This window comes from Corvus kubaryi, unplaced genomic scaffold (genome assembly GCF_017639235.1).
Source record: "Corvus kubaryi isolate FWS band 111438036 unplaced genomic scaffold, C.kubaryi_AGA036_p1.0 37270, whole genome shotgun sequence".
Classification (NCBI taxonomy): domain Eukaryota; kingdom Metazoa; phylum Chordata; class Aves; order Passeriformes; family Corvidae; genus Corvus; species Corvus kubaryi.
In genome coordinates this window covers 111628-131591 of record NW_024581083.1, presented here as the reverse complement: position 1 = coordinate 131591, position 19964 = coordinate 111628, and the positions used below count along the sequence as shown (strand labels likewise).

The 19964-nt window shown below is 43.8% G+C and overlaps 1 protein-coding gene across 2 annotated transcripts in view; it reads left to right on the top strand.

Moving 5' to 3' along the window:
- The first annotated feature begins 3955 nt into the window (after positions 1 to 3955).
- PCDHAC2 (protocadherin alpha subfamily C, 2) overlaps positions 3956 to 19964 on the top strand; it is a 75328-nt gene continuing 59319 nt past the window's right edge. The window contains exon 1 of one of the 2 annotated variants that reach the window (XM_042025331.1): positions 3956 to 6544. In XM_042025331.1, the coding sequence (XP_041881265.1) occupies positions 4130 to 6544 (2415 nt within the window). In that variant the 5' untranslated portion in view covers positions 3956 to 4129. The remainder of the gene's footprint in view (positions 6545 to 19964) is intronic. The other variant, XM_042025330.1, reaches the window with a different exon arrangement.

The following is a 19964-nucleotide window of genomic DNA, read 5'->3' as shown; positions in this document are numbered from 1 at the left end:
GCAGACCCTCTTTATTGTCGGGTTCTCATTACTGTTCGAGCTTTTCATGTGGTCCTTCCAGGCGGCGGTGAGGGCTGGAGCTGCCCTCCGGGGACAGCTGCCGCCGCACGGAGCTTATCGATTTCCTTGGGAGGAGAAGCAGCAGAGCTGTTGTTCTGTCCGTTCTCCTTCACGGATTCCCCTGCTGTCTCCCGCTGAAGTGCTGTGCCCTAATTTAGCACCAATGGGCGCCCCTCAGTTCTGGTGAGCGCCCCTGGGATTTTCCCAAGCCCCAGTACCGAGCAGGACGTGTCCTGCAAACCTCCGTCGAAGTCACCGCCTTAGATGCATTGCCCGCGGAAACAGCGCCTTTAAATCATCGCTGACGAAATGATGATGTTCAAACACGAGTGTCCCTTCGTGTGGCGCAGCTGTGTGCTCCGCAGCCACGACGCAAACCGGTTCTGCTCTTCGCCTTTAGTTTTTGCCTTTGCTGGTTTAACAGTTTCTTCTGGCAGCCACCATTGTTCTGAGCACAGCGTGCATGGCTGGAGTAGCGAGGTCTAATTGCAGGAAAAGGGGAGGGTTGGCTGAAAATGTAAGACAGGGAGGGAGAATGAGTACGCTCCCAGGCGGTGTAAGTGCAAGTGCCTGGCGGGCAGAGGAACGTGGAGGAAGAGCTCTCTGAACACGTTAGGGAGTGAGACACGATGAGGGGTCGTGTAGAAGTGGATGATACCTCAGAAGGATCACAAACGTGAATTCCTCCATGAGTCGGGTCAAATTTGCTCTAAGAATGGGTCCAGCAGAGGGAAGGGAATAGGGAATGGTTTGGATATGGGAAACTGAAGGCAAATGTAAGATGAGGGGGCTTAAACAGAGGTTGGATTGTCTGCTGTGATACCAAGGGAAATGTCTATGTTAAAAGTGTTTAATACAACGCAATACTTTAATACAGCATAATAATGTAATTAGGGTAAGTGACTTGAAATGGAGAGGAGACTTTTGAGATTGGAGACCCTGAAAAGAAGGATTAGGTGGAAGGGTGGCCCCAAAAGAGTGTGAGTAGGGACACTGTGTATGAAGGCACACTTGAGACTGCCGTGAGCTGGATGTGGAAGGGAAAGCACAAGCAGGCAGGGAGGAACATGCCTGGGACTCAGCCAAGCACAGCAGAGGCTTCACACAATGGGCAAGGCTGGATTCTGCCCCTGTGACACAACTGTGTTACTCCCTTCATGGCAGCAGTGTCTGTGTTGTAACTGGCCCTCGATATCTAATATTTTTAAGTGCTGGATCTTGGCTGTGACCCAGAGCTGTCTACCTGAGTGGTGTGTGGATCAGACACTCATGCATTGGATTGGGAAGGCAGCATGGTAGGATCTGGGTGTCGAGAGGGTGCTGGCAACATGCACATTCTGGTGAGCAAAGCTGCCTGACACATCACTGTCCACAGTGGAAAATGACAAGAGGACAAGCTATGCCAAAATACTAAAGCAGGGTGGTAAGGTTTAAAATTGTTAGAAACAAAGCAAAGTGAAGGCAGGTTCACTTAGAGTCCTGTAAACAAGCACGGGGCAATGCTGCAAAATCAAAGAGATGTAGCAGAAAGATGAAGAACTTATTTCATGGTTAATGAGTAGTAAATGAATGGAATAAAGACTAATACCATTGTAGGCTGCTGGATATTTCTCCAAAGGTGAGTACATCTTACAGGCAAATGTGCAATTGCTTTGATTTTGGCCATTCATTGATCAGTTTCTGCTAGCGCTGCAAGTATGTCGAGCAATCAAAATGAATAACTACAGCTTGTCATTCCAATATTATATTTGAGGAAAATCTGCCTTTGAGGGGGCTTGTCTGCTCAACAGAAGGATGTTGAGTCCAAAATTCTTGGGTTTCTTCATTGTAAACTGAGTCACAGATGGGTGGATAGAGGCTGTGTGTTTTACTTGTGTGTGCACCTGAGGCATCAACATGTGGCTTTCCAGCTCTTCCCGGACAGATGGATTTATCCAGGTCAGTGTTAAGGAAATATATAATTCTTTCCTGTGACTTTAATAGGTGTTATTGCACTGGTTCAGGGTGTTTATAATGACTGTGCATCACTACAGAGCAGTAAACCCAGCAACTTCTCAGGTATTGTAGATGACATTGTCGCAGAATAGGAATCTAGGGCAGATTGGGAGCGGGGGGAGTCTGGATGACAATTCTGTGGTGATTGGGTAGGAATTGGGTATTTCTGCACTTAGCAATCAAGAAAAGAAAAAGGGGTAAGCAGCATACCATGAGTAATTGTATTGTATACTGTGTGCAGTGGGTTACTGAACAGATTTATGTCCTGTGTGAATTAAGGTGGGTGCCCAGCAGCAGCTCTGTAGCTTTCTCTCAGCCTTCTGCCACCACCCCTGCTTCCCCCCAAGCTGTAAGAGATTCTGTAGCATCAGTGCAGCAGACATAAAATGCAACATTCAGGTACTGCCAGGACCTCCTGGAGTTAAAAAATCATATTTGCAGACAGTTGTGCTGGAGCAGACCAAGATCTGTTCCAGTGTGCCAGGATGAGAACCTCACTGTGAGGCTTTGCTGGGTTGTGAAGATGCAAACAGATGTATTGACTTTTTTGTTTTTTTTTTAATTTAATGTACAATTTTTGGCTGTGCTCCATATTTTCTCCCTTTTTGAAAGGCCCTATATATACTATGTATAATTGAAACGTTCTGTTTCACTTGCCTGGAAATTCTCAGCTGTAGAAAGAAATGCAATGAGTATGAGAAGGGTTAAGATCTGTCCTTGTCCCACATTTATAGCCTCTTGCTTTTGATTGATCAGGATCTCACCATAACAAGCTCTCACAGAAAGAAGCTGGAAACAGAGGAGATGGAGGTGCTGCCAGGGCCCATCTGTATAAACTGCTACTGAAGATCATTCCAGGAAGGTTTTCCAGGAGGGTATTTTGAAATGATTTTCTCCCCTCTCGTACCCGCTTTGGGGTGCAGTTGGTAGCAGTTCCCCCCATGTGGAAAGCTGGGGGAGCAGAGAGCTTTGATGTTATTTTTTTCCACTCATGATCTGCAGTCTCTGTGTGGTATCAGTTCGTCTCTCCCCACAATTCCTGGGCATGTCCTAAATGCAAAACCTCTTTGGTACTGATATTTATTTCTCTACGAGTAATTGAACTGCTGCAGCCTCCCATATTCTCCTGCCACCCGAGCCATCCCCATCCTGCTTTGGCAGGCTGGATGGGAGCTTATCTGTGGCTGGGGGTGATCTGACTGTCAGAGCAGAGACCCTTCTCTCCAATAATCCGTGTTAATTTACCTTGTTCAAAAGGTGAAGCAGCAAAGAGCCTTTTTCTTTTTCCTTTTGCATATTCTCTTTTTCTCATGGCCTTTTTTTTTTTTTTTTTCCCCTGTAAAGTTTCACAGGGGTAGAGTCGACTGCCTCCTTTAATTGTGCTCTTAAAACCCCTCTGGGAAATGTGCTCAGCCGGAGCGTGCCTGGGCTGTGCTGACCCATGTTTAGCCGATGCCTGTCACTTCTCATCCACCTTTCCCTTCCACCGCGGTACTCTGACAGCGTGCGGCAGCACATCCTCTCGCTGACTCTCCCGCAAGGCGCGGAGGGGGGTCTGCTCCGCATCTCTTTTTCACGGAAACACATCCATGACGCGGACTCGGCTGCGCGCAGCCCCCCCGCTCCATCTCCGTCGGGGCGTTAAAGAAGAGGGGGGAAGAAAGAGGAGCGGGAGGAGAAGCAGCCGCCGGCCGGCGGGACAGCGGCGGCGGGGGGAGCGCAGCCCCCTCCCCCGGTGGCGCCGGTGTCGCCGCGGCCTCTGGGCGGCGCCGCCGCCGCTGCCCGCCTAAGAACCGCGCGGGGTCGGCGCGCCGGTCACAGCGAGCGGCGGCGGCGGGCGCAGCGCTGCGGAGCTGCCGCCTCGCCCCGCACGGCAGCCGGCGGCACGGCGAGGGGAGGGGGGGGGGAGCGGAGCCGCCGCGGAGCCTCCCGCGCCTGCACCGAACTTCTCGCCTTGCCGCCGGTGCGCCCCGGTGCCCGTTCGCTTCGCGCCGGGAACTTGGGGTGTTTGCTGAAATTCTGGATTATGTTCCTGCTGAGCCGGTCTGCGGGGAGCTGAGCCAGGGGAGGAAGCATGCGGGGCTACTTAATGGTCTTCTGCCTTATTTGCTGCACCGCGGACGGGCAAATAGTGTATTCCATCGCCGAGGAAACAGAGCGTGGAGCGTCTGTTGGGAACATAGCAAAGGATTTAGGAATAGATGCAGCTACACTTTCAGCTCGGAAATTTCGCATGATCACCGGTTCAAGTAAGCAATATTTTAATATAAATGCCAGCACGGGGGCTTTGTCTGTTAATGAGCCCATAGACAGAGAACAGCTTTGTGAATTAAAGTCTGTCTGTGTTCTGAATTATGAACTCGTGTTAGAAAACCCTCTAGAGCTTTATAGGGTGGAATTCAAAGTCTTGGACATAAATGACAACTCCCCCAGCTTTCCCTTAAGTGAATATCATATAAACATGCCTGAGTTCCTGTCACCTGGGGCACGGTTTACACTCCCCAACGCCCAAGATCTTGATGAAGGTGCTAACAGTGTCCAGAATTATACTCTGAGCCCCGATGAACATTTCTATTTGGAAATGCAGATACGCGGGGATGGGAGTAAATATCCCGAACTGGTGCTGAAGAAAGCCTTAGACAGGGAGCAGCAAGCCACTCACAGACTTGTGCTTACAGCCAAAGATGGTGGGAATCCTCCAAAGTCTGGTGATGTCCTGGTAATTGTGACTGTGCTGGATACCAATGACAATGCACCAGAATTTGAGCACTCGGTCTACAGGGCGAGTATCTTGGAAAACTCCCCCAGTGGCACTTTGGTAGTCCAAGTGCACGCCACGGACTTGGATGAAGGTCCAAATGGAGAGGTCAGGTATTCCTTTAGCAATACAACTTCTGCTGACTTACAGCGAATGTTCTCAATTCACCCGCACACTGGGGAGGTGACAGTCAGTGGCGTTTTAGCTGTTCAGAGACCCCTTCTCGAGATGCTTATTGAGGCAAGGGATAATGGGGCATTTGGCATGTCCAGCACAGCTAAGCTGCTGGTGGAAATCACTGACGTGAACAATCATGGCCCAGAGATTACAATTACATCCCTTTCCAGTCCCATTCCTGAGGATGCTGTTCCTGGCACGGTGATAGCTCTGCTGAGTATTTTGGATAAAGACCCTGGGGAGAATGGGAAAGTAACCTGCCAGATCTCTGAAAACCTTCCCTTCCGGTTAAAGCCTTCCCTTCAAAACTACTACAGCCTTGTCACCAGTGAGCTTCTGGACCGAGAGCTGATCAGTGAGTACAACATCACCATTACTGCCACAGACTTGGGTTCTCCTCCTATCACCACTCAGAAGACTGTTTGGGTGCAGATTTCTGACGTGAATGATAACCCCCCTGTCTTCAGTGCTGACACATTCGATGTGTTTGTGGAAGAGAACAATCCACTTGGTGCTTTTCTCTACCAGGTCTCAGCATCTGACCCTGATATAGGGGAGAACGGACGTGTCTCTTACACACTCAGGAATTCCACAGTTGCGGGCAGTGCCCTGACCAGCTTTTTGTCTATGAACTTGGCCAATGGGAGCATCTATGCAAAACGTGCCTTTGATTTTGAGCAGCTTAGGAGCTTCTATTTCCAAGTGGAAGCCAAGGACAACGGGTCACCAGCCTTGAGTGCTTCCATAACAGTGAATGTTTACATCTCAGACCAGAATGACAATGCCCCAGCCATCCTGTACCCCACCAGCCAGAATGGCTCTGTAGCTGTGGAAGTTGTGCCCCGCCTGGCTGATGAGGACTACCTGGTCACCAAAGTGGTGGCAGATGATGAGGACAATGCACAGAATGCCTGGCTTTCCTATCACCTTGCCCATTCCTCCGACTCTACCCTGTTCCAGTTGTCACCGCACACCGGTGAGCTGCGCACCACGCGCTCCATGCGCTCCACTGACTTCCTCAAGCACAAGGTGGTTGTGGTGGTGCGGGACCATGGGGATCCACCGCTCTCCTCCACCGTGACCGTGGGCATCCTGCTGGCTGACACCCTGCCCCAGGCGCTGCCAGACTTTGATGACAGCGGGGAACCACCACCCCTACTCAACGCTACAAACATCTACTTGATCGTTTCCCTTTCCTGTGTCTCGTTCATCTTTGCAGCATTCATCTTCTTCCTTGCCATTATCCGGCTGTGCCGCTGCCGGACTTGCTGCTGCAATGGCTGCTGCTGCCCAGCTGATGACTATAAAAAGTATTGCTACAGTGTGCACATGCTGCCCAGCTCCCACCTCCCACCGGACATGCTGGAGGTCACTGGTGTGGGTAAACTGACTCACACCTACTTGTACAGGGCATCTGTAGGTCTTGGGCCTAGTAGCAGCAGCATCCCAAATGGTGATGCTGGGAATGTTCCTAGTGGCTCAAGGTTACAGGTGCCAGGGCCCTGCATCCAAGTGCAGCAGGTCCAAAGTGACCGTTTGAGTGCTGTCCTCGTGGTAAGTACTTCTTCCTTTCACTTTTTTTCTCCCAGACACATGGCCTTGTGTCTGCTCTAGGTTGTTCAGTGCAGAACATACTGTGGGCATTTGCAGGAAAACAGGTTTCGATTCATGGCACCTGGAGGAAATTTCAGTTTCTTTTATATGTTTCCTAAAGCCAAGAATCTCTTTGGCTGAAATATTGTCATGGGATGGCAGAAGAGATTTTTTTTTTTCTGCTGCAAACATTAAGGGCTTTCAGACACAACTGATGGTAAAGGTGTAAGTGAAAACTAAATTTCTTGCAAGCCAAGCCATTGTCTTCAGAGAGCTAAGCAGGGGCATGATAAGAGTCCATGCAAGTTTCTAATCAATGGTGGTTCTAAGATACACTGTGTAGAGTCTGTGATTTTATTTTTTTAAATATTTTTCTTTATCCCCACCCTGACATTCCTGAGCTTGTTTTCATTGAGGGGGAATAGTTTGTGGAGCCAAGGTGCTGGTTTGCAATGCCCAAGGTAAGTCTGCGGTGGAATAGCAATAATTCAATATCCAGCACCTCTTTAAGAAATGTGATTTGTAGTGTTCCTCTCACTTTCCAAGCAATCCATAGGTTTTGTGAACCTTAAATAATTCTCTTCTGAGCCTCTCACCAAGCTGGGTTCTTCTCAGTAGTGTGATGAGTGATTTTGCAGGAAAAAAATCTTTTTGTGATCACAATGTAGGGCTACAAGGTGGGCTGCAGGCCTGATCTCCTGGGTGTTGCTGCATTACTTGTCCAAGATTCTATATGTATTTTTAATAGGTCCTGGGAGTCATCTTTATATTTTTATGATGTTTTGAGATGTTTTGCCTGCAGACTGTCAAATTCCTTGGTGTGCATAACAGTAACTAACCACTGTTGGTTCTGTCCAGGCCAGTGCTCTGTGTCTGGTAAGAGCTGCTCCAGATGTTTCCAAGGGAGATGTAAGAACTCAGGTTAGACAGACATGGTGTAATCTGCTTCCTGCTGTTGTTTTTTATTCTAGTTTACAATTATTAGAGGCTGTCTTAAATCTGGAGCCATTATGTTTATTTTCACCTTTGAAATCTTTATTGTATCTTTAAATATATGCAAAAGCCCAGCTCCTTTTTGAACCTTGATGTAAGGGTAGCTTCAATAACTTCTTTGGATAATCAAATATCCATTCAACTACATAACACTTTGGTTTATAACTCTTGAATTTCCAAGTAGTGAGTTTTTGTAAATATTCCCTTCTAAAAAGGTCCCAATTTGCTCTTCACTATGCAATTAGTTCATCACACCTTCCCTTATTTATGTGTTGACCAGGTTTGATTTGCACATGGTGGTTTTCCTAGTATTTAATCAAAGTCACAATCAGTTTTAAATTCTGTTCTCTGTAGCAGCAGAGGGTTGCAGGTGTTGTGGGTTTCTCACTGTTCAGAGAGGGGTATGTGGAATACCTAGATCTTGCAAAAGGAAAAGGGTTGGTGTCCTTCCATAAGAAAGTGTAGAGTCTAGGAAAAAGGCAGTTGGCAGTATGTAAAGAAGAATCTGTACCTAATGCACTGGATACTTTGGGAATGTCATTGATTATTTGAGGATCTGAAAAACAAAAAAGTTGAGCTAGAACTTTTGTAATGGGAAGTTAAAAAACTTTTTGGCAATATCTTAACTCAGAAGGTGTCTGCAAGAACTCTGACAGTGTCTGGGGAGTGTAACTTTGGCTGGAGAGTAGTTCATAATTGCAAAACTAATAATAATGATGACATATATATATAACAACAAAACCAAACAAAAAACCTCAAAAAACTGTCACAACTCATTTCTTTGTTTCAGTTGAGCAAGATCTGGAAACTCAGGTTACCAACACATTAAAGAACCAAGTAATAAGAAAAATGAAGAAGTATCCCTTATTTCCATAATCAGAACAACTAAAATGTGTCTCATTACATCTCACTGTATTTCAGTCATTCAGGTGAATTTTTAAACTTGTAACATAAGACACCTTTTTAGGAGCTTTTGATAGTGGGGCAAAAGAAATCCCAGATGTCATCTTTGGCAATTTTATTTCCTTGGCTTCTAATACTCAGAGGTGGGCAACCATAGATATGGCTTATGTGGAAAGTCCAAAGGCTTTAATTTAATTGAGCTGAGTAGGGGAGCAGAGGCAGGGACTGTAAAAATCCATCTACCCTTGAAACCAAAATCATGCTGGTTGTTATTAATTTGGTGCTGATCGTTCCAGTGGCATTCAAGCTGGAGAATTAACTACACATATATATATATTTACCATTAGAAATTTTGGGTTGAAAATTTACAGTTTAATTTTGGATGTTGACTAAATGTAGTCCAAAAGTGCTTTCGCACTGATTCATTTGGACTTAGAAACAAACCTACATGACCCTTTGAGCTTTTGAGGAGGGGTGATGTTATTGCTTCCTAAGAATACGAATGTACCAAAAAGAAAGTAACAAATATTTAAAAGGCAGTAGGAGCAACTTCATAGTTATCCTTCAAAGCACTGAAAAGTATTTAAAAATTACAATTTTAGCAGGACTTAAATAACCTGATTTTTATTTTGTTGGGTTTTTTTAAATTGAGGAGGTGATTCTAATTTTCAATACATGTGGGATAGAAAAAGGCTGGCAAATATGAGAAGTTAATTGAATTCCCAGAAATTTAGATGTATTTCAAAATTTAGGTTGATTTCTTTATCCTTGTTCTGCTTTTGCTACTGAATGAAACGATAGGCTTGGATGTGTTTACATATGCAGACGCATGAGCCCCATTTGTGCTTCTATATTTTCTGTTTGGGTTGGAGCTATAAATAGCTCTATGTATGGCCATAAGAGCAGTAGAGTAAACTGTAATTGTATCTTTTTCAGTATTTTGTTGTGTCTTTCTGCAGCATGGCATAAATGGCAGCTGAGTGAAAAGCATGGTAGGCTGCTGTGCTGTGAGAGAGACAAAGGCACGAGTGGTTACTAAAGTAAGCAGTGGTTCACTGACTGATTTCTGGGATTGTGATGTAGCCATGGATTGCTACAGTTCTTTTGTTTGCTTGTGTTGGCCATTGTGCTACACAAAAGGCCTGTGAGATATTTCTATATTCAGAGCATACTGACCTCTCTGTGACTTGGCATTCAGTATTTAGGTTACACCCAAAAAAATAGATGCAAACCATGCAATGGAGAATATTTCTCTCTAAACTGTAATGGGAGTGGAATAATTTTGCACAACATGGCATGCATTTCCAGTGACAAAAATGGATCCACTTACATTGAGACAGGCTGCCAATTGAGGCCGAACTGCTGCAGGCTAAGTATCAGTGGCTTCCTCACACAAGTGAAGACCAGATGTGTGTGCAAACCCTCCCTGTGTCTCATTCTGATGGGAATAACAGTCAAATGTAAGAGTGAAGCACCTTCCCAATTCTTTCTGTCAGTGCTAATAACAACCTGTCTCGAACCAGCAGTCTTATGTCCACGTTACAAGAATTAAGTTCTTAGGAAGATTTCTTGGCTGCAAAGGTTACTCTTGAGGTCCAGCCAAGAAAATCCTGGAAGGAGTGATGACCAAAGAAAATTCAGCAAGGGGAAGTGCATCCTTCTGACCACTCCAATTCCCTTTCACAAAGAAGGATGTGTTCAGCAAAAGAGCTCTGAGCCCTGTAAAGGCTACAAATACCTGGGCTGAAACTTTGCTTGTCTGATGCCTGTCCTGGAGAGTTATTTTTAGAAGTAGGGGAAGGGAGAGTGACAGGAGGAGTTGGTTGAGACAAAGGGCTTGAGGGGATGTGGAGAGTAATAGGATTGTATTTGGAGATGGATAAGGTGAAGGGAAGGATGAGGTTGAATGGTGATGTGGGCTGAGGAAGGGTAATCCTTGTATGAAATCATAAAACAAGAAAACATAATTTAGATCAAGACTAGTCCTTTCCTGTACCAGTCACCATTTAATCTTAAAGATTGAAATTCAAAGATTTAAATTCTAATTGTAAAAATAATCATTTTAATTACAAAATTCACTAGGCTGTGCCCATTATTCCTATTGGAAAGTTATTCCTGTAAGGCTTTGAAATGCTGTTCTGACATCCTGCCAGTTGTTCTTTGCAATGAATTTGTAGACTTTTGATTTTGTGCCAGCAATTCCCTTTTAGTGTGAGTAGTTCTTTCCCTCTTTGCATCTTGCTTTACCCACAGCTTAGAAAGCAACCACATCCTTTCTCAGCCTTTGTTTTACCAAGCTAAACAAATTGATCCTTTTCAGTGTTTTTTTCCTATGCTCACCTCTGCACTTATCTGATTATGCTGATAACCCTTCTCAGCATCAGTTTTTAATTTTTGGATACATATTTTTTGCATTTCTTGCAAATGTGTGACCAGACATATATATTTCAGAGAAAGAACTTCCTATGTAGCTAGGAATACTTCCTTGCCCAGATCATAGGGAATACATCACCTGATTCTTCTTGGGAAGCCAATTACCTTCTCCATAGTTTTAATAAGTTGATTAATCAGTCACAGAAGTATTGTTGCAGAACTTCTTTGGGAGTAGAGGTGGATGGGTAAAGGTTAATTCCCAAGATGGTTCTTCCACCCAAATTCATCCCTCTAAATGCTCTATGTCTGAGTCTTAGATGTTAAAAAGTCTTAGTCACCTGCTCAGAGCAAATCATGCTGTTCATCTTTGTTATATGAGTTTAGACAAAGTCTACAGAGAGCACTGAGAGTAAATGAATGACTTTTATCTTGACAGATAGCAAGATTTTGAAGTGAATGATTCCATATGATCATCTTCTGCAATTGTTGTTAGAATAGCCCAACTTCTTGTGTCTTAAACTTTTCAATGCTGCACTGTATTCAATGTTTTACTAAAATCAGAATAGATGAGATGAATTTCCGTTTGTTTCTATTGAGGAGAATTGAAAACCAGTCTAGCAAATTGTTATATTTGATAAATCTATGACTATTTTCCTTTCTTTTCAGTGTACCTTCATTTCTCTTTTAGTCTTTCATCCAAATTTGTATCCAAACTGACAGGGTAATGGGCCTGTGGTCACACAGGCTGAATTTCACCATTTTGAGTCACTGTCTGCAGTTGTTTTTCTCCAAAGAGATTATTCTACTTCAGACTTGACAGGTTCATATTAAAAAACCAAAAAAACTAAGCCAAAACAAATTCTCTTCAGTCCTATGCTTTTATTTATCAGTTCTTTTAGAAATCTGTGATGAAAATCAGGTAGTGGGGAATTGAGGATGTTTAATTCTCAGCATTTTGGTTCTTCCTTGGTGACAGCAATTTCCGTTCCCCTGAGTAATTTGTCACATATTCAATGTCACACTCAAGATACTGAAAACAGAGGAAAATACAGATTAATTGTCATAAAATGGGATGGTGGCTCTAGGGGATCATTGGTCCATGTGTGCTGTGTGTTTGTACCAATGGCCTGTGCATCCTCTGCTTTCCACTGCAGAGAAGCTGCTGGATTTTAGTGTGGCTCAGTATAACTGTGTTAATGCTGTGGATTTCTGGGATTACAGCTACCTTGTTTCAAAATAAGGAGTTGTGACTTGCTGAGGACTGTTTAAAATTGCAATTAATCAAAAGAACGGTAACAAAATCCAGCATCTGAACTGAAAAGGGGGGCAAGCAGGCACATGGGAATGAAGGCATTTAGTTGAGGATTTGTAAGGCAAAGAAACAGGGAGGGCAATAGCTCAAGGATTTGGTGCTATCAGAGGCATTTGGAGAATAAAAGCAAATTTGACCAATAAGGCGAGTGGAAGTTAAATATCAGAGAAGGACGGTACATTAAAAAAAAGAGGTTTGTAGCCTCTAGTCTTTAAGCAGTCTCTCTAAGGAAAATGAACACATTTTTGTACTTTGGATTCTTTCTTCTCCAAAGGAATGATTTTTATGTTTTGATCTGTTAGTTCTTCCATCTCCCCCATGGCTGGGCCCAGTCTGATGGGTCTTGGCACTGTGGCTTTTTATTTCTTTCTTACTCTGCAAAAGTCAAGCATCTTTGCACCACCAGTCTGCAAAATCAAAGTATAACATGTTCTCTCACAAAACCTGAGGGTATTGATTCCAAAAGGTTCTGTGGTGTTACTTCTCAACCTTTTCCAATTCCTTTGTTGGGGTCAGAAGCAAGGGAGCAGGGAAGTCTTACAGCTGAGTGGGCCCTTCATCTTTTGAACTACACAGCTCTTTGCTCTGTGTCTTGGGAATGTATTTTAGACAGCTTTTAGGTTCTGCTTTGTAGCCAATAGTTATATGGAGATCAGTGCAATATCCTTATGGTTAAAGCAGCTTTCCTTACATGATTTTAAATCCTCAGGATTGTATTCATACCTGTAGTATGAAGACATTTCAATGTAAGCCTGAATTCAGTCTTCCAGCTTTGTGATTTCAATAAAAGACAGATGTGGAGCTACTGGAGACAGGCCAATCATGGGCCCTTAAGATAACCAAGGGATTGAAGCATCTCTCATATGTGGAAAGACAGAGAGCCAGGACTTTTTAGCCCATAAAAGAGAAGGCTGTGGGGTTGGGGGGTTCTTATTAATGTAGGAAAACAGAGCCAGGCCCTTTTCAGGGGTGTCCAGTGAGAGGAAAAGAGGAGGAGGCTCTGTCAAAGCTTAAGAAATTTATTTGTTTTGTTGCTTGGGGTTTTTTCCACTATGAGGATGCTGAACCCTGGCACAGGTTGCCCAGGGAGATTGTGAAGTCTCCATCCTTGCAGAGGTTCAAAAGCCATCTGGCCATGGTCTCAGACAACCTGCTTTACTTGACCTTGCTGAGGTAGTAGGGTTGGACAGGACAGTCTCCAGAGATCCCTTCCAACCTCAACCACTCTGTGACTCTGTGTTGTCCTTAATGGAGAAGTTGACTCAGTCTTCTTCTTTGTAGAATACTAATCTTGTGGAATATGGCCTATGTCAATTCTATTGTCTATATATATTCCTCCAAGTGAATCCTTCACTTGTTTGGTTTTGCTTTACTCTGTGTGTTTGGTTTTGTTTTTTATTGAACAGTCATGAGTACCTTAAAGATAATCAAACTCTAAAGCTATTTGTTTTTAATATCATATTGGTAGGAAGGAGATTTAGTGGAAAAAGGAAGTGATTTCTTCCCTCCAGTCAGAGGAGATAGAACTGCTGCCTTATTTCACCTTTTTGGGGCTGATGAAGTAAAATCACCCTAGCAAATAACTTGTGTGGTCAAAGTTGCCAGCTGGAATAGCTTCAAAGGATCTGGGGTTGTTGGTTTAGGACTGCTATTTGCACTTTCATTTGTTTTAATCTTATTATATATTTGTCGAGGGATTAGAATAAGCAAGTTCCTGTCTTCACTTTTACAGCACTGTGCTGCTCTACAAGGCATTCCACCTCTTTAATGCCTGTCACCTTATTAAAAAACTACAGGAAAAATTAACCTGAGCTAATATAGAACATGGAAAGATGCCAGTTTGATCGTGGTCAGAACAGAGCTGCAGAATACAAATGTGCACTCAAAAATATGATCAGTTTGGAGCTCTTAGTGTGGTGGGGCCCTTTACCCCTGTCATGTTGTGTTTTATGAAAAAGGGTTTTCTTCACTCAACCTGCTCAAAGAGCATCCAGATGTTTTTGAATAAAATCCCAAACCATCAAGCTGCCACCATTCTATGAATTAATAGTTCATCACCAAGTGTTTCTCTTCTGTTTTGTTTGTATTCTCATCTAGGATATGGGGCAAATGTGGGTAATGTAGGTAATTGAGGCTCCTGGAAAACTTGTAAAAATGACAGTATTGGATTAAACTGGATTGGGTGGGGAAAAAAAAGAAACATAGTGGCTGCCCAAAACATTTAAAAAGCCAAAGATGACTTTAAATGTTCCTACTCCCTCCTAACTGTGTCTGTAGAACAGAGATCATGTTAGAACAGAAGTAGCAGAAGGATGGAGTTACAATAGCTATGATTTTGTTGTAGGTTTTTCCCCCCTGAAAACACCGACACATTTTTTCTCCTTTGTAAAAAAATATATTGGCTCTAAATTAATCATAGTCTTGGCATAAGTGTTTTATTCTATGCAGAAGTGTGCAGTCTGGAAAATCTCCGTAATTTGTGGCCATTTCAAACACATTAACAATCTCAAACAAATGTAGGTTGCATTATCTCATTACATCTCTGTACCCAGGGTTTCCAGTCACCTCAAAGGTAGCAGAATTATTCTCTTTATCAGCCATAATGCTGTATATTTAGAATGTTCCTGGTCTATATTTGGCTATTGCTAATGCTCAAGCCTGGTTTGCTTCCAATAAAGCTGCTAGAATTTTATATATAAAAGTGTTCTGCCTGAAAAACACTTTTTAGTTACTATTATAAATTGTGTTGAGTCACTTAATATCATGCATTTTTAATGTAGCAATAATTCTTCCAAAAGAATTGTTTTTCAAAATACTTTAACAGAGGAGAAATGGACCAGCAGCAGTTACTGTCAACAGTAGCATCTCGTATCCAAAGATCCGATCTAAATTTGCTTCCAGGACCAACTCTATATTGTTTATAGGGGGCTATTTTGCTTAAACCAAAGGATAGGTTAATGTGTCATCTGAAGAGAACTCACACCTCAGTAACAGATGAAAGGAAATTCAACAGTATGAGCAACTTTAAAATTGTTCTATTTTATTTAATGAAAGCAATTGCAATTGGTGGCCTTGGAGCCATAGGCTTCTGTATTTTCAGCTCTGTCCACTACTGAATGAACAAAACCTTTCCAGCATCTTAGGCTGTGTTCATACTGTTACCTGCTACAAAAATGGTCTGATGCATAGAAACCCTGTCATCACAGAAACCCTCAAGTCCCTCAGGGTGATGATAGGTGTGAATTACCTGTGATAGGTGGGGATTACCTCCTAGACAAGTTTGACTGAACATTTTGGTCATTTCTCAGACTGAGGGTAGTGGAAAACAGTCTTTTTGTCTATAATGAAAGTATCACAGAATTGTATTGTAGAATGGCCTGGATTGGGAGGGACCTTAAAAGATCATCCAGTTTGAACCCTTCTGCCCTTGGCAGGGGCACCTTCCACTACCCCAGGTTGCTCCAACCTGGCCTTGGACGCTCCCAGGGATGGGGCAGCCACAGCTTCTCTGGGCAACCTGTGTCAGGGCCACATCACCCTCACAGGGAAGAATTTCTTCCTAATATTCCATCTAGCCCTGCCCTCTGGCATTGGGAAGCCATTCCCCCTTGTTCTATAACTCCATACTCTTGCAAATAGGCTCTTCATCTTCCTTTTAGACTCCCTTCAGGTACTGGAAGGCCACAATTAGGTCACCGTGAAGCTTCTCTTCTCCAGGTTGAACAATCCCAATTCTCTCAGACTTTCCTCATAGGAGAGGTGCTCCATCCCTCTGAGCAACTTGGTGGCCTCCTCTGGACTCACTCCAACAGGTCCTTGACCTTTCTCTGCTGGAGACCCAAGGGCTGGAGGCAGCTCTGCAGGTGTGGTCTCACCAGAGCTGAGAAGAGAGGCAGAACCCCCTCCTCTGACCTGCTGCCCACGCTACTTTTGATGTGGAATGTGTCTGATCTTTCCTTTAAATATCTTGCTGGAGTTTTGGAAAAAGGGCTCGGTATTTGTTGCAGAGTGGTCTTTATATCATGCTTGATAGCCATTAAGAGCTGCTAAGGTTGGCTGAGTTACAAGCTTTTGAGAAATTATTGTTCACTCTACTTGGTAGATAATCACAAGAGCTGGAGAGCTCAGTTCCCTCTGAGTCCTGCCAGCAGAGAGCCCTGATCCAGCCAAGAGCTGGCAGGACCTTCTGGTAATTGCAGTTGTATGACTGGGGCCCAGACCAAAATTGAGGCTGGGGCTGGAACTGAGGACAGAGGATAGGGAGGAAAAAAAAAGCAACAAATGAATGCAGTGCCCAGTCCTGCACCAGGGTGTAAGGAAGAGGAGGGTCCCTAATTTCAGCACAGATGGTTTAGAAATGTGAGTCCTGTACGTGGGTGACATTGAAGGCAGCACCTTGTCTGTGGCAGCTTGTTTCACAGTGCCACTAAAAACATATTCAAGGAGTGTAAGGAACTAAGAGAAGTGAACAAATAAGTATCAAAGATGAGCATAAATAGACAGCTTAACTAATTGCATGATGCAACAATACAGCAATTAAACAGAAGTAACACAATGGAAGATAATAGATAAAACATCTGATACCTCAGCAATCTAATAGCTTCTTTCTTCTCCTACTTTTACCTGGAGTAAAGATGCTTTGTTTCAGAGAGACTCTAGCAACGCTGAAGATTGTACAGGCTTTTGTATTGCAGCAGTATTAAAAAAGCCCAGGAAATAACTCATCAGTGTTAAAATTTGGCAGCGTTCCCGTTGTGGGTGAATTTAAGTGCAAGGATTCTTGAATGAAGGACTAAAGGAGAACTGAAAGTCTTTGGTGAAAATACTATGTCAAGATTGCTCCCAGTGTTTGTACAGCAGAAAGATAACTATGGTGTTCATGGTTGAAGGATCAGGTGCCCAAATGAAAGCAATATGGATTGATTTGCACCTCCCTGTCTTTCAAAACCTCTTTTTCTCTCTGTTTTTATTTTGTCCTCACCCATGCTTGTCCCTTTTTCCTTACCTTCTCTTGAGGTCCAGTTCCCATTCTCAGAAATGTTTTCAGATTTCACTCTGATTTAAAATACATAAACCCCTGAGAGAGGGACCAGACCCAGTCTCCTGTTTTTACTGAACCAGCATGCAGAAACTCACTGCTTTTTGTGCTCTTATAAACCTTGACTTTGCTGGCTGAAGACTGGCTCTGTTTCCATAGAAATGCCTCCCCTGACCACTGTGGTAGTGGCTTGGGGGGATATGTCCTTCTCAGTGAACTGGATTTGGAGTCCTCTAAACTTTGTCTTTAACCACTGTTCAGTGTGATAAAGAAGCCCAGGAGGTACACTGGTGTTGCTGGACATTACTTTAGTTTTTTTTCCTTACCATGTGGCCAGTAATAGTTTGTACTCCAAATGTGCAATCCTAAAATCTGTCCCCAAAGAGCTCACTTTGCTAGGAATTTCAAATGCAAAGAATCATGCTGAGACACTGCAGGTTTATCTGGTTGTGGAGGACAATGTTTTGATTAGTACAAGGAGAGGGGATTGATTTCAGTGGGTACATTTGATATCATCCTCCCTGCTTATCACTCAGAGTCTCACATGTCCTGCTGTGGTTTCTCTGTTCAACGACGGAAGAAATAGGCTGAGCTCAGCTGAGTTGTTAAAAGCTGGAAGCCTGGTGTCATTTGAGGTGTACCAGGGCTAGCAGATATATTCTCTAAGGCTGGGAGATCTGTGCCTTTCTGGAAGGAGCAGCTGAGGACCAGGCAGGATACCCTGTCCTCTGCATCCCACAGCCACTGCCTGCTGTTGCAGGAAGAGGTACAAACAGTGTGGGTTTCCCTCAGCACACAAAAATGTTTAGTTTTGCCACGTGTATGATCCATGCAAAATACATAAGGTAGTTCTGCATTAATACTACAGCACTAACTCATGCTAAACACCGGGTATAGTCCAGCTTTTAAAGGAATATCTCATTAGGTCCATCACGATGATCTATTCAGTAAGAACTGCCATGCTCAAAGAAACAAATGTTGAACTCTTACTAAATTCAGACCATAAATATTTTGTGTCACTGAGGTTTTAAGAATTCCAAAGGGAAGTTTGAAAACAGATTTGCTTAATATTTACTTAAAAATCCCCAAACACTTCTCTCCCTTCAGCACCTAGTGCAAGTAATAAATTATACACGAGCATATGTACCTTATTGCTTGAGACTACCCAAGTATCCTTTCCAGTAGTGCTTTAAACCCTGCCGTGGCCATTTGAGCCCAGATATTGCTGACATTGTATGAACCAATTAAGATACTTGCCAAAAATCATGAAGTCCCTGATGTAACAGTGAACAGAACCCAGCTCCACTGACTTCCTGCTTTTATGGCATGAGATCAACTGCTTCTGCCTCCGTCTCGCTTTTGTCTTGTCCTGATTTCTAAAGCCCCAGTTTAGCTCCAGGGTACTTTTTTCCCCTTCTTGATACTGCATGAGTGCCACTGCTTCTCAGGCCTTCCTCTGGGCTTCTGATCATAATCTGCCCCACCTCATACATTGCATTTCCCTTTTTCTTTGCTTCCCCTTCCAAGTACTCTCAGATGCCGTAAATCAGAGGTGAACTTGTTGCACTGGTGAATCTGACAGAGCTACCACAGCAGCGTTGAAGCTGGGCATACAGGTCCTGAACTGGACAGCTGTGATCAGTGGCTTTCCATCATCATCTTAATACCTTGGCCACTGTTTCACCCCGAGGTGTGCTTGTCAGCCTGTACAACACAGGACATTTTTCATGCCATGCTGCCAAATCCTTTTTAATACTGTGTGTGACATGACAGTTCTTGTATTTCCTAAAGTCTGTTCAGCACTGCCTCATTCTCTGCTGCTGTACCCATCCAGGGAATGAGTTGAGAGATGTTGCTGACTGCTCCCATCTCATCTCCCTCCTGCTCTGCTCCTTGCAACCCCTCCAGCTGCCTGGAGCTAGTCCTGTTCTCCAGCAGCAATAACAGCAGTGAGTGCTAGAGCCTGAGGAGCCATGAAGAAGGATGCAGGAGCTGCTGCTGGTGTCTGTATGTAGACAGGGAGGTGGACTTGGAGCAGAGACCTCATACAGCAGTGCCTCATCCCTTTCTTAAAGTCTCTCTGGGTTGTAAAAACCATTATTGCTTTTCCTTCTCTGGACCCCTCCAGGCAGTGTTGTCTGTGTTTTTGTTTTAACTTGGTTGCTCACAGCATCTTATGGCTATTGCAATCTCAACCTTTCAGACTGAACTCTTACTCCTCTCAGGGTCTGACCCTGTGTGCAAATTCAGTTTTGCAAAGAAGAATCTGGAATTACTATGTAGGAAATCAGGATTACAGAAGAGTGTGCAAGATCTTGTGGCAGGGAAAATTATTTTCTTCTGCAAAATCTCTGAAGTTTCCCACTCTCACTTATTTTCTTGCTAGATTTTGTACACTCACACGCACAAACTCCCAAGCATCAGTGCCTGATGGTCACTGGTGACCAGGATCACTTGTGTGCAGTGCTTTGGGACAAGGGACATTGGCTGTCATGGCTCACAGGCCCATTCTGTTGTGACAAGAGACTGGTCTGGGACTTTGATCTCCGTTAGCCATGGGTGCTGTTTGGGATCTTTTGTATCATTGTTTTGTTTCACCTTTTATAGTCTTCAGTAAAATTCTTTAATTTCACGGTTCCCTTGTATTCCCCACTGTGCATCTTAAGGCTCCAGTTTTCTTCTCCATCTTCTTGACACTTTATTTTAGGTCATTTCCCTTCTCTTCATTCATATGGATTAAAACCTCATATAGGGTCCTCTGT